General features: G+C 44.6%; 2 protein-coding genes across 2 annotated transcripts in view; one reads left to right on the top strand and one right to left on the bottom strand.

Annotated features, from left to right (window-relative positions):
* The first annotated feature begins 433 nt into the window (after positions 1-433).
* LOC143345011 (phosphatase and actin regulator 2) overlaps positions 434-15068 on the top strand; it is a 275992-nt gene continuing 261357 nt past the window's right edge. Inside the window, exons 1-2 of the mRNA XM_076771699.1 lie at positions 434-778; positions 3317-3742. Coding sequence (XP_076627814.1) covers positions 3694-3742 — 49 coding nt within the window. The 5' untranslated portion in view covers positions 434-778; positions 3317-3693. The remainder of the gene's footprint in view (positions 779-3316; positions 3743-15068) is intronic.
* LOC143345098 (uncharacterized) lies at positions 9414-10262 on the bottom strand. Its single transcript, XM_076771888.1, has 3 exons — positions 10147-10262; positions 9907-10066; positions 9414-9501 (listed from the first exon to the last, which is right to left on the bottom strand). The coding sequence occupies exons 1-3, from the start codon at positions 10229-10231 to the stop codon at positions 9483-9485; spliced, it is 264 nt and encodes an 87-aa protein (XP_076628003.1). The 5' UTR covers positions 10232-10262; the 3' UTR covers positions 9414-9482.

Below are 15068 nucleotides of genomic sequence, written 5' to 3'. Positions count from 1 at the left end.
CTCGTCCTGGCGTTCTTCGCGCGCGTGGATTTCCTGGTCGTGCTCCCTCTCGAGTGGACGCGTCCCCTGGTCGCGGGGGTGGCGGTCATCTCGAAATCAAAGTCGAGCTGGTTCTCGCGATAATAGCTACTCGGAAACGGGACGACTACGGCGGGTGCCGGGACGGTCGAGTTCCGGAATCGGGACTCGTTCACGGTTAGCTGGTGTGCGCCACTACGTGTCGTACGTGTATTTCGAAGCCCGGTAGCGGGCTCAAGCTTGCGCCGTTTGGCCTTCCCGTTTCTCCCTTGCTCCCCTATTGGACCGTTCTCGCGTGCTCTCTCCCTCCATGGCCCTCTCGTTCTCTCGAGCGCGGTGTCGGCGTTCTCCGTTCTGCGGGTTGGTCCCTGGTTCTCTCTCATCCCCAGTGCGCGCATCGAACCCGTCCTGGACGAAAGTCCTTCCCGCTCCGTCGCGCGTAGGACGCACGTTTCTTCCTCCGGGTGATCCCCGCGACACAGGATACGCGATCGTGACACGCGTCCTCTCGGTGCTTACCGCGCGCGTGATCGCGGAGACTGTGCTGGATCGTTCGACGTGCGTGGATCTCTGCGTGCTACTCGCGATCGAGCAGGTCGATCGAACGCACCGGCGATCGGGATGCCAGCCAGACAGACAGGAAGTGCGTAAACAGAGCGATCGCGGTCTTCCGTGGGTCGAGACATCGGTACTCGCGACATTTATTATACGATTTCATTTTTGGGACGACGAGTCCAATTTGGACCAGAGGACGCGCCTGGTAAATACATCGAACGCGATCTTTCGTAGGAAGCAGGGGCATCGGTAGTCGCGGCGCTTAGGATACGCGTTTTACGGAAGATTGGTAGTAGCTAGGTACGAGAATGCTTCTGTCGAAATGCAATTTGGATTTGAGTGGAACTCGAAGCATTCTGAGAGTATTCCAATGTTCCGACGTGGTATTCGAACCGAAAGTCGATGGTATCAGAAGTTTGGTAGTCGAGGATCTCTTGAGACGAAGTGCTTAAGTAACTAAACGTGAAAACCGGAAATAAAAAATAGAATTACAGTATGTTATAGCGAGAACGAAGGCGCGAACCGTGGCGTGGAATCGTTCCATTTTTACCCCGGAACGTTAACGTTTCGTACGAAAGGTAACAATTCGCGTGGTCACGAATCGCTTCGGAATCGTATCGACGATTTATCGCCCGCGGCCGACGCGACCGCGTCAATTTCAATTTTCTCGCGAGGACGCAGCAATAACACGGACAGATTCCAATCGCTACTGGCGATCGGGAAATGAATTCCGACAACGAGCAGTAAAAAAAAGCCGTCACGGGATAGCGCGTTGAATTAACCTCACGGATCCTGGATTCTGGATTCTGAATTCCACCGAGTTAAAAGAAATATTCTTTACGTTATTCAAGTTATTTTTAATTCACTAAACGCAATCGAACCAAGATATTATAATATAATAGACTCTCCCTCGTCAGTCGGTTTCCGCTTTAAAAGACTACATTTTTGTCGAGAGCTATTCAGGAAAGATTTCTTGCAATGTATAGGAGGCCTGAAAAGGCTGAAGCGGTGAAATCGGTAGCGCGCGAAACGATATTTGAGTTCGTTATTAGAGGGAGACTCTGGATTTATATAAGGGAGGCCGACCCTCCACCAACAAAGGCGCAGTTCAATCTTCCGTTGGTCCTTTCCATCCCTCCAGCGATCGATCAACCCGCGAGGACCGACGTATTAATAGCCGTGGTATAAATTTACGCGTACAGAAGTGGACGAGCGTCGCGACGCGGAGAGAACTTCTTTTTCCTCTGTTTTTATTCCCGGGTCGATACGTGGATTTTTTCTTTCTTTTACGAATCGTATCGATAGAATATGTTCCATCGTCCCGACGCGACGAGGGAAGTACCGCTCGCTCGTACCACTTTTGCTTTTTTGTTCTTATAACGCAGAAACAACGTCGTTATGGCGTGGAAGTACCTCTGGTTAAAATGGAAGGTACAAGATAATTTTCAAAACGACCGTGGAAATAAAATTCTTTCACAGCGATTAAAGTTACCGATGTTTGTCTCAGATTGGATTGAATAATTAAATTAAATTCGTAAGTTCGTTTCAACGTACATCGATGCTCGAAACGATGCCAATCGACGAATTCCAAAGTACGTTGCTTCGTACGCGGAAACGTACGCGCGTAACCTAGTCCTCGACCGATTAAAACAGGTTACATAAATTGCTTGTTATCGAATTACAGAGATTGCGGTATCCGGATAGCGGTGTTACACGTAAACGCTTTATGCCGTGGTTCTATCGCGTTAACGGGAGGATCCGAATCTCGCAACGTTATTGAGATCGCTCCTTTGTTTCCCTCCCTCCTGGGAAACGGCTTGAAAATCATTCCAGATAAGGTTAATTAGTTTCTGACCCTTGCCCTCTTCAGCCCCGCTGTAGATTGCACGCGAACTTCAAGATTATACACAAACCAATTCATTTCTAAAAATCATACGTATCGCATATCCACGATCGATTTCTGTCACGTTGAATTTATAATAATATTGTTACCCTCTTTTAAAAAAATTTCGAAAAGTATCGTGTTATTTTACCTACTATTTGTCTTGTGGTTTATCCAGCTCCTTTGTGATTATCACGGTTGGGAGTAGAGTATCGTGTACAGACGTCTGACTAGATTCGCGCAAAGGAATTAATCTTCAGTAGATGCCCCGAGTACAATAGTTCAAGATGCATTGTATCTTGTGTGTGTAGGGATTGCTCTGTATACTTGATCGAGAATTCTGTGTGAGTTCAGGAGCTAGGACGTCTTAGCATTGTCTTTGGCGTTGGTTCTCTGCGTTTAGTTTGTTTTCATTATATTATTCTGCCTGTACTTAGATTTTAACCCTAATGCTACCGGGATGAGACGGGTCATATACCAAGTTTGAGCAACGAAAGTCGAGTAGATATTAATGACATTTTACGTAGTATCAAGCTACAAAATATATAAAATGTATTTTATAAATTTACTTAGAGGTCTCAGGTGGATGTTGAATATTCCTTACTGGTCGATGAAATTAACAAATTTCAAATCGTACAAAAGAAGGCTGAAGGATATACTTTATCTATGTCCTTCTTGAAAAAGGCTCCCGGACCCGTTCCTGATAACGAGGACGAGCGTCCTACGTCAAAATCGATGTCTCGACCTTCGTTCTCTCTAAACAAAAAAGACCCGGTTGGCAATCTGGAAGCTCGATCAGTGACGTAATTAATCGCCCCCTCCGTTTATCTCAAGTTTGCTAAAATAGTGGTGTTTGCACAGGACATGTAACGCCGGAAGAAGAATGATGATATTCCCAGGGTGGAGAAATCGTACCTGTGATACGTTCGACAAATGTTTACAGTGAATCGGATAACAGTGCCCTGTTCAGACTAAAGTTCGATAGATTGGCGATCGAATGTCAGTGAAAGGTGCACGGGTTCGTCAAGTTTGCGCGGAAAAGTGGTCCGAGTCAGATTCGGTGTGAAGGAACGTTTGGTTCGCTTGGCGGGAGAACTCGTCGTGGTCAGGACACCGAGGTCAACCTGTCGCTCTCTGAGGTGGTGAGCCTGCTGGGCCTCGCCGACGACGACGAGGTCCTCGCCGGTACGTCCGAAGAAAACCGGAAGAGAGCCCTGTGGCAGTTCTACTCCACGGGGATGCTCACGCACAGTCACAGCGACGGGGAGTTTCCGATTTATTCTCAGGGTGAGTTATTGGAATCCCTGTGTCCTTTGCATGATTCGATTTAGGCCTTCGATCGATGGCGGATCTAGACTCATCGAGGCCAGAAGTTAATTACAGTAACGCTTCGATAAAATTTAGTATCGTTAGTCCCAACATTTTGGAAGGTGGATCTCAGCTATAAAACTGTCGATTCTAGAATTCATTTTATCGAAACATTACTGCACATCAAGGACTTCGTTTTTAAAAATTTCTTATCATCACTCAACATGTACATCCGATAGGTTCGATAGAGAATCATAAATATTCGGTGAGAATTAGTCTTTTTTCGGGCGTCTGCAGCGCATAAAGATAACGAGGTTTCCATTGTCGTTTACTTCACAGAGATGCAGCGAAAGACAGTCCGTGTGTCCTAAATTTCTTTTGCATTTCACGTTCTCGTTTGTCGGGCAAAAGCACTTGAATTTCGTAACGGCGCTTTAAATTTACCTCCAAATTCCGCGTTCTCAAATTTAGGTTTTTCCTATTTGTTTCCGGAAGGGGAGTCCCGATCATGATAAAAGAACGCGAAAAATATGAACTGTACAAATCGTAATATCGAGTGAAGGACCATCATCCGTGAAAATGTACCAGAAACAGAAAGTAGACATCCAGGTTAAAATTTATGAGGAAGAATTCGGTACACTCGTACGTTTTGCAATAAGTTTTTGGCACCATGCTGAATGTCCCACACCTTTTCATTTTGCATTTTCTATATTCCGTCGTTGTAAAATATCGTGGAACCGTTCTGCCAACTATCTTGTCGCAATTTAATCCACGTACAATTTTGGTAATGTTGAAGATGGATTTATGCTTGGTGAAAGAATTCAGTTCACTACGTACACTTTGGAATAGGTCTTGGCACCACGCTGAGACTCCCACACCCTTTCATTTAACATCTTATCGTATATTTCGTCGATATAAAATATCGCGTAGCTATTCTGCCAAATATCTTGTACACACAATTGTTTTCAGTTACGATTTAATCCGCGCAAAAAGTTGGGCAATTCACCGTTTCCTGCGTCATATTCTCTTCCCTGCATCTTTCCCGTTCGAATATTCGGGATTCCGGAACTGCCTCGATCGAACCAAAATTAGGCCAGCCGGTGACCCACAAACACGGTTGGCATTAATACTGATAAACTCATTAGGATCGCTACGAAAGGATGACCCGACAGTGGCTCTCGATCGTGGGTCATGGCTCACAGTACGTTTTTCAGGCGAATCCCCTCTTGTGTCATTTTCTTTTTCCATGAAATGCGTATGAAATTATTTAAATAAACTCTCAAAGTGATTTTTATTATACTCGGGACATTTTTGTGAGTATACGCGAACTTCTGATTTGCTGAATCGAACAGATTCACGCAACGCCACGTATCGGATATTAATTAAAAAACAGTGAGGGGGGCGAGTAAAATAGAGCAACGTGAATTTCATTGCAGAACCGTGGAAAGAGATACTGCGAAATTTGCTCCGCTCCAGATGCGTGCATTCGTAGGGCGCAGGAAAAATCCGTGTTCCGGCGGTCTACGAAAATCCACGTAACTGCGAAATGCATGCAACGACGCGATTGCTGCAACCGTTTCCTGCATCCTTCGCCGTCTTTCCAGCGACCCACTGAGGGACGAGCAGAGGATGCGGCTGCGTAATCAATTTTTACACGGTCTTTTAATTGAGTCGTTTTGCGCAAGGAAAAATTCATGGCTAATTGAATTCCCTGCTTCCGCTAACGATTGCGTTACGCGACTGGCTGACGCGTTATTAGAGATCAAGATCTAAATCGCTGGTTACCTTTTGCGTCTCTGAAATTAAATTCCTTTTCGATTTAAATGGTTTACGTGCAACATTTTCCAACAAAGCGACTTGCAAGCTTTATATAATATTCATCGACGCTCTGAAAATACCTTTAGAACATTTTCTCCGGATTTTTGTAAGGTAACATAATAGTAACAGCATGGAATAGTTTTCAAAGTTTTGATTTAAATTTTTTACCTGAAACGAGAAGGGAGTTTTCGTGTACATCGACGAATGGTTTGGAATATTTCTGCATGACGTGTTAGGTATTGCTCGCTGTCGTTGGATAAGGGAAATTCATTGGAGGAAGCTGATTTATGGCGGAAGAATGTGCCGCGCGATGGGGTATGAGAAAAGTTGCAAACACGATCGAGCGACGCGACGTCGCGTTCGAGTGGCTGATAAATCGCGCGTCAGGCCTGGTCAGGCCGAAAAGAAAAGCAATTTACATTTTGTTTTCCGCGTCGTTTCATTCCTGGCAGCTGCATGTGACGCGATGTTGGCGAGCAAACTTCCTTCCGGGTTTTTGGAAGATGCTGATCGGTAACGACGCGCCCGATCGGAGTTTGATAGTTACCTTGGGTTGTCGATCATCGTCTGCTGGAACTAGGGATTCCAAAATTACGTCTCTGATAGAAACGATTTTTTATTTTCCAATAAATCTAGATTGCAATTTGATTCACGCAATTACCGTTGCACTAAATTTTGTAGTTTACAAATGCTCAAAATGTACGATGATGTACGAGTCGCTTGTTTAATCGATATCATTCCAAATTGCAATTACAAGCGTGTTATCGCCAGCAATTTTGAAGTTTCCATGTTTCATCGTTCGACCAACGTGATCTCGAATATGAATGTATTTAATTTCGATCGAATTCATGCATGAAACTTTGGGACGAAGTAATTCCAAGCCGTCAAAAGAGTTTGCGACCGGTGATTTCCCATGTGGCGAACGGAAAAGTTTGGAGGAAAGAAGGAATAGCTTTGCGAGGATTACGGATGCTGACTCTAACACGATGTTCGCGGAATATAAACGAATCGTTCTTAGATACTATATTCACTGAAAAACACGGACGACCGAAAAATCATTTCTTTCTTTTCACCAGGAAAAATAATAAATCCTTCCGTGCACCGGTTGCACCAGCGAAACGACTTGGGACTCGTGAAAAATAAGCTTTTTTAATATCTTGAAATTCCTGCGGTTGACATTCATGTTCGGATACAGTCCTCTTAGGTTGCGCGATTAAACAGGCTCGTTCGCCTGGAGGCTGATTAAAAATTCGGTTAATTAGTCCGGCTGCATTAACGAACGCTCCTCGGAGGCAACGTGGAAGTCACGAGGTTGAAATTATTCTCGCGGGTAGAGAGATGTAAAAATACGGAAATGATAAATTACCAAAAATACACATATAAATCACTATTCGAATGAATAATGCATCATCAGGAACCATTAGTGCTCCTTAATATATCATAAATTTAAGAAAGCAAAGGCTGGAGGACAGGCATGCCAAACTTATTTTAGCCTGATGACCAGTTTGCACTTTGCTACCATGTTGCGAATCGCGGATGATTAATCGTATTACGACGGTTACTAATATTTTATAGGTAATTTTTCAGTTCTTTCAATACCATCGTACTATACATTCTATAACAATCCATTACACTGTCCTTGATCTATTAGCTGTTTCTCGTTATCGATGTACACTTCAAACAAATTAACATTCTATCTCCAAAATGAAACGTCAGCGTCAGGTGTTATTACGGTTGTTATAGGGATAGACGACTTAATTTTCATGGCGGAAATCGCGTTATTTCTTCGTTACTTTCACGCTTGAACGGGAAATTTGGTTCGCGGTGTGACACGCGTAGAACGTTATGGGGGGCGCGAATGAAGCGCGTTCTCCGGAGAATTTCATTAGACCTAGAATCGGCGCCCGTGAAACGTTGATTCATGCTCTCGACGCGTCGTTACGATGCTCCATCGGCGACGTTAAACGTCCCCCAAACTAACGACGATCGTTTCCTTGGCGTGTTCATTACGATTCTCACGCACTCGTCGCTTCTCCGTTTCGCTAGCTTGTTCGCTAAACTTCCGTTTTTCATTCTACGCCGATATTTTTCAAAACGAGAGGGAAAAAATTACCAGCACGGCGTAAGTTTTTACGATGAAGTACAAGTTTGTTCAACAGTAGCAACGGTGAAAACGAAGCCGATGGATCGAGAATGCACGAAGACGCTGCATACTGGTTGAAATTAGCGGTTTCGCGGCGAGGAGACCGCTTAACCGGAAGGCAGATTAATTCGATTTGCATGTAATCAGCGTGTAACCCGTTCGATGAATATTCAAGACGCGTATCGGGATGTTTTACTTTATCGGCGTGGCGCGTTCGCCGTGTGTTTATCCGCGCTCGTGGTCGTCGCGTGTGACTGCAGGAATCTATCATTACTATCATTACGTCGATGTCGTATTGTCGCAGTGGGAAGAGCAGCGACTGAATATTGCGTTTCCAAAGAGCGAATTACGGCCACTCGAGACGGAATCGATGAGACTCGCGCGGAAGGCGAAGGTGGACGTAATTGCGGAGTGGAAACGGAAGTGGCTGGCCGCGGGCGTTTATGGCTGGACGGTTGAAAATCCGCATAGAACGGCGTCTTTTTTTACAATTTTCAAACTCTCGCGATTTAAAACGTTTCAGATTTTGTTTCGCGCGACTACGGATTTTTTTCGTTATCTCCCGCGGCCTGATATTTTTTTTAACAGACGATCCAGGCTAAACGCGGCGTCCTGTACGTTTAACGGCGCACCTCCGGCCGTTATTTCCGTCGAAACGAGAACGAGAGTGCGGAACAGTGAAAAAGTGTGACACTCGACGCGAGAGAAAAACTGGTCGCGGAACGGGGCCGGGGCGAGTATATAATTTCGCGAGCGTCGACGTTCGCGGGTGGGGGATTAAAAGGGGAAAAGTGGGTCCGCCTCGTTCGTTTCCGCGGTGTCCCGTTTGGACGTTCGCGATGGAGCCCCTTTTCAAGAAAGCTCATCCTCTTAGCAGCCCCGTTAAATATTCACGAGAACCCACCGTTTGAACGTACGTTACAGAGCCGACGAGTTTGCGGGACCTCCGTAGGCCCCCGCGCACGGTTCACCTGGCTCTGGAAGCTTACAGCCCCCTCGAGAACCAGCTGCTTTTCCTCCTCCAACGTCCGCGAGACAAAGGACTCGTTAAGATTTCCTCGTCGGGAATTACTGCACGCGCGATTAAAAGGGCAGAGCTCGGTTTCGTTCGGTCTTGGACTGCAGCCGCTTGTTTATGCGTCCCTGTAGTAGCTCGTTTGATCCACCGCGAACGCGGGTGCACAATTGTCTTCGCTTCTTTTTCCGCTGCGAGACAATTGCTCGTTCTGATCGATGCTGAAGGGCTCGCAGGAGTCTTTTCATCGGGTGTTTGTTCGAGAAAAGAAAAATTTATTTCGCGGTTATTTTATTTTGAGTATTTTCACGAGCGTCGTAGAGTGGAAAGTGTCAGTTCTCTTTACTCTGTTTCTAAATAGACACGAGCGTCCTGGTACTTAGGAAGTCGTATGACCACTTACAGTGGACGGTGCCCGAGCATTTGTAAATATTTGCTATTTGTTTGGTGATCGATAACCCTTGTCTCGGTTGAACGGTGACGCGACTAACCTTTTAACGCTTCTTTTTAAAATTTTAATGTTCGTAAAACATTAAACAAAAGGGGTACATAAATCGTACAATTTATTAAATAGAACATACGAAAGTACAAAATTCGATCGCGCACATCAATAACTTAATATTAATTATATTACAGTTTATAATAATAATTTAATGTCCATATTAATGCACATGCATGACGTCGTGATGGAACTGCGAATAATGATTTTCAGACTAAAAGTTCGCTCGCTTTACGAGAGGTTCTCAGCGACCCCATCCAGCCCTGCAACAAGAAAAATGCAACGATTGCGCGTAAAAATATTGATTCGTTTTTCGAGCAAACGTCATGTGCCGTCACATGGCAATCTTCACATTTTTTTACGCCACGGGTTCCGTTCTTGCACGTTAATTATAAAATCACAGTATATTTATCTAATTACGAGCAAACAACTCGTGCTTTGTATAAATATTATTTGTCTGCGCGTAAAATCTACTCCAACTAATATTAAACGTAAATTCAATAACGATGTATCGATTTTAGATTTCTAAAATTAATGTTCTTCTTATTAAAAAATAATAATTAAATTAAAACTATCGCTTTCTTTTCGTTACGCGATCCCGGGTATGTTCGCGTTCGTTAACACCGTCGCAAGTTCGACTGCAGGTAATTAAGGCTAAATACTATTACCCAACATTGGCGTAGGATACGGTAGACGTCGGTCGTTTCGACTTTCGATTGAAGTAGGTGTAATCGCCGTCGTCGTCGTTTAGCTCGTAATAGGGCCTGCCAAACCAAAACGCGTACGCAGGATATCGACTTTCTTGAGGCGCGAGGGACTCCAAATCGTCTGTACAATTAAACATTTTTCAACATTGATCACGAGCACTGATCGACCGTTTCGTATTATATTCTCAAACGTGAACTCACTCTGCTTGGATTCTGGAACAGGTTTCGCACCAACCAGGGCCATCGCCAAAGAAACGATCAAAAACAACAGTACACTTTTCTTCATATCTCTGACTCTCGGAGCAACGTCGGATGAAATCGTGGTCGAGTTTTCGTCTGCATCGCGGCATCCCTGGTCCGTTCTTATATACGCGTATGTGACATACGTCATGACACATGGATTTCGCGGACGGGCAACAAAGAAACATGTTAATTTAGGTTTGAAAACGCGTTAAGGATGACGAATGCCGCTAATGAACAACACAATCTCGGAGGAGTGGCGCGGCAGCTGCACGTCACTCTGTTCACATTCGAGCAGAAACAGTTAAAGTTCGCTGGCCAAACACGTTAAACGATTCAAGCCGTTTAAAATGTACCAGTTGGTTGTGACGTTCTTTCTTTTGTCGGGTGGTCGATTGCAAATATTTCCAGTCTAAACGATAATTCGAACGCCAATCCTGGATTTCGTACTTCGTTTCAAACTGATCACGGTAGAAATGATCGTAGATTGTTTATAGATTTAATTCAGTGTTTCAGACTTTTGTTATTTTCCCGCGTAACTGTCTTCGCGTTTCTACCGTTTTAACTAGTTTGAGCATCCCGCCAACATCTTCGTACGAAATCACGTTAATAGTCTAAAGTAGTGGCACCGCGAAGCTCTAAGACTCGTGCAACAATTGTAATCGGATGTGCGACTTAACAACAACCGTGAAGGCCTTTATGGGACGGGCATTTCGCAAGTTTCTATAGGGTTACTGGGATCAAGAACTGTTGCGCGTTTAATTGATGTCGAAGTTTACTTCCAACGCGCACAGTTTCGCGAACCAGATCTCACCGGTGGTGATCGCCCCTCTCGTTGCACGTTCGAACGAGTTACGAAAGCTTAAAACACGTTAAATTCGAGTGCCATCGTTGGTATCTTGACAAAAGTTAAATTATCTAGTAGAAAGGCACGACAGGAAACTCGGTTTAAAATAAAAAATAAAAGAACTCTGGTCGGTGTGTCAGCAGAGATTATAAAATGTGTGCAAAGTGTGGCGTGTTTTCCCCGTTGCTCTAATTGGGAATTCCTTGTCAACAAGGTTCTTATGCCGGCTACCACGGTTTGTTAACTTCACCTTGGAGTTTGCGCAACGTGTCGGTAATTTGCAAAACTAATTGTCAGTTTCCGTTATCAGGAAGGCACGCCAAATGTCGGGTTTAGTTATCGGTCGGGCGAGCAGACATGATAATGGTTTGCGTGCGCCTAAGTAGAAAATGACCCTAATTCGTGGACGAGAATGTTAATGAAAGCGACACTAATTTCGGAGCGATAACGACGAGCCTATCACGATAAAACAATTAACGATTCATTAGAACCGAAATATTTCCCAGAAATTCCTGTGACTATTACATACTCGTAGAAGAAATTAAATTGAAAATTTCAAGAATTCCAAATCTTCGCGAATACTCGAATGTTATCAGGAGTGCGGAACACGGAGAAAAATTCCAATGCACACGGTATCTTTATCGAAACGAGGAAGTCTGCACAGACTTCGCCTTATCGTCAGGTTGCAGAAAGCACGCGAAATCGTTACAGTTTAGCGGTCGTTCGGTTTATCAGAAAAACCGCGGTTCTTCTTGAATAAGCGAACTCCGGATCGCGATGCTCCTGACGGCGGCTCAGTGGAGATACTTCGTTAATCGATTATCATTATTAGGTTACCGCTGACGAGCGCTTCGTAGTTGTTGGTAAGCCCCTGGTACACCCCATTCCCCGTATGACGTGCTTTGTTTCGTACGAGAACTCGACGAAGGAAGCCGGCGGGCGGCTGATTTCGTTGGAGATCGATGAAACGGTTTTCGCGGCGAGCGTTCGTTTTGCCGCGCGATTGTTTCAGCTTGTCCCGGGCGAGCGGAAAACGCCGCATCACGTGCCGGCGTCGTGAATGGACAAACGTTCATTGAATAGTTAAGATCTGCTGGCGTGCTTCCGCTGGAAAGAGCGAAGCGCGTTTCGTGTGCAGGCTTTGTTGTTTCGTCAGGTTTGCCGCCGCCTCTCGTTTTTCTCTGTTCAGATTCTCTTTCAAACGCGTACGCGCGAACGATATTAAGGCTGCCGCGGAGTAGGTCGAACGCAAATCAAGATTTTCGCGGCTACTCGTCGATACTACTCGCGACAAATCAACTCTCTGCGTTTTTTAGTTCTCTGGACTTTTATATAAATTTCTCGAACTCGTCGAAGATAAAGCTCCCTTGGACTTGGAGAACTAATGCACCCTGGTGTATTAAAACATTTGGTACCGGATGAAAAGAGAATTTGAAAATATTGCATCGTAGGGAACTTGGATTATGTGCAAATAATATTACAGCATAGATGGTAGCTTTCTAATATAGAATTTAGGAAGCATCCTTGCGCAAGTCTCCAGTAGAATTATCATGCAACAAGTATCTCGTCCCGCGTGCCTTATTTAATTTCAATCGATCCACGTTGTCGTCAGAAATTGCACCATGTCTTTTGTCATACCAAACGCGCGTGTTACTTGATCCAATGAAGTCTGTAAGCTGGCTCGCATAATCAACGTGAGAGTCGCCATTGTGCCGGATAGCGGGCGATACGTTGCAACGGTTATTGTCCTTGGCACACATTTATGTGCCATTCTAAAAATCTATTTGTACGTTTGTTTGCGCCGTGGATGCATGCAACGTCCAATTTGTACCAACGTTACGCTAAAACGAAGACTCGTCGGCCACTTAACGCTAGAGCACCTTCTCACTTCTACGATAACTAGCAATCCTTACACCAAATTATAGTCGACCGGGCAACGTAACGCTGTCTGCAACGATGCTACTGTGCGAAATATTTCAAATATAATTGATAATATTAGCAAACTCGTTTGCTCTTTTGAGACAACCCTCTACAAAGCTCCCATTTCGTTAATTCAATTAATAAAAATCCGCAGTCTACTAGTAAATAACATTTTCGTGATTTTAATGCCACCAGAATATTTTTTCCAAAACAAAGTAATTCCCATAAATCGTGACAAATGTTACATTTTTTTGGGTGCCAACGACAGACGATAAAAGCGACAAAACTCACGGTGGGGGAGGGACTTCATTCATCGATATACCCTGAAAAGTTGGTAGTACTATGAAATCTACTCGCGAAGATAAAGCACCGTCAAATAAATCGCGGAACGGCGACGGCGACCGGGGAAAATGAATCACCTGCAGCGAACGCGAAGCAAAATCTCCGCATTGTGCGCTAGAATACTCAACGGCCGTGGTATCCATAATGTCAACAATAACCTACGAAGGATCGATACACTAAAATGCTCTCCTCGAAGGTCTCCGTGTGCACGCAGCTTCCATACTTAGCACGGGCTGCAACGGGCGATAGAAAATACAGCGACCGATCGGAGCGATTCATCCCGGAGCCTGTTATCAAAGAATAGCATAGCGCGGAGGTATTAATCGGAGTAGAAAAAATGGACGAACGAGTCCCGCTATAAATCTCCTTCGCGAATACTCTGACCCAAGCATTGTCGAGTTTCCGATAAATCCTCTAGAGCGTACATTTCGTAGGGCTTTTCAGTCAGTTTGGCAGACGAGCAAGCTTTTCTTCCCGCTCGTCTCCGGGTCTAGTCCGATCACGTTCCATGCCCCCTTCGACTTCGACGAGCACTTTGGGGATCCCGAATGAGTCCCTGAGTGGTTCGGCCAGTATACTCTTTTCTCGTAGCAGACTTTATATTGGCCAAGTGGATCTTTCAACCGGAAGAATCGCTCGCACAGTCGCGGTTTTATGCTCGGTTCAGCAACGATTGGGTCTTTCTGGACCCAACGTTACAATGTTACGTCTTCAGAACGATAAATGTTCAAATTTAAGAGTCACTTCGAAATCTCGTTAACCCCTCTGGATCCTCAAAATCAATTGTGTTCAAACTCGTAAACAGACGTCATAGGCTCGTGGTACGTGTCATCAAGCGTCCAAATTATCATGTGCGTTCTTAGTACCCATTTACTCTTCTCTCGTCATCGATCGAAAGAAACGCAAACATCCTCTCGATCCCTTGTTACCAAATACTTGTCATTCGCACTCTGTCATACGATCAACAACACGTTGATTCACGAAATCGATCATGCGGTGACAATTTATACCCCCGAAATTCTACTCAGTTTCGAGAAAAAAATTCCGTACGGTCTGAACTTTAAACGTTAATAACTGTTTAACGAAGCCTTCATCAACAATGATTGTAATTGATCCCTGTAACCGAAAATAATTTTTTCAAAACGATTCGAAATTTTTATTTTTCGTCGAAAAATTTCAACACCTCGTCTGTGGTATAACGTATCGATTGGTAATTTTTCGTCGAAGGACGTAAAAATGGGACACGAACTGTTTCGAAGCTTTATGCTCGAAGTCTGTTGATGTTTTTCGGGGATGTTTTCTTGCCGTACGATGTTTCAGGAGTGTTTACGACGATGCCACTTCCGCGTTTGAATCGTCATTATTTAAGGACGATATCCGATTCGAAGAAAAATATGTTTGCCGTTCTCATTGGCGTCGCGTTCGAAGGTCGAATCGCGGATACTGCGCGTTACTGCTTCGAGCGGTAAGCACATACGATGCCAGTGTATGCACTCGGGCAGAAGTTAATGCACTTTAGTTAACGCTGGACATGTTTGGCCGCTCGCGCACGCGGCGCGTGTACATAAACAGAATACGAGCCTCCGATCGAAACGTCATATTTGTCGGTAAATGCGAAGGCTCTCGACTGTTCGAAATCATCGTTCCGCGTGGCGTATATTTTTATTAATTTTTTTCCTGGAACACTGTATTTTTCGTCGAAGTTCGAACGAAGAGTAAACAGTAAAATATACCTGTCTTCGTAATACTGTTTTCTCATATAGCTGCATGCATT

This window comes from Colletes latitarsis, chromosome 8, assembly GCF_051014445.1.
Source record: "Colletes latitarsis isolate SP2378_abdomen chromosome 8, iyColLati1, whole genome shotgun sequence".
NCBI lineage: Eukaryota > Metazoa > Arthropoda > Insecta > Hymenoptera > Colletidae > Colletes > Colletes latitarsis.
The sequence above is the reverse complement of the archived record's forward strand: the minus strand, read 5'-3'. Positions and strand labels throughout refer to the sequence as shown.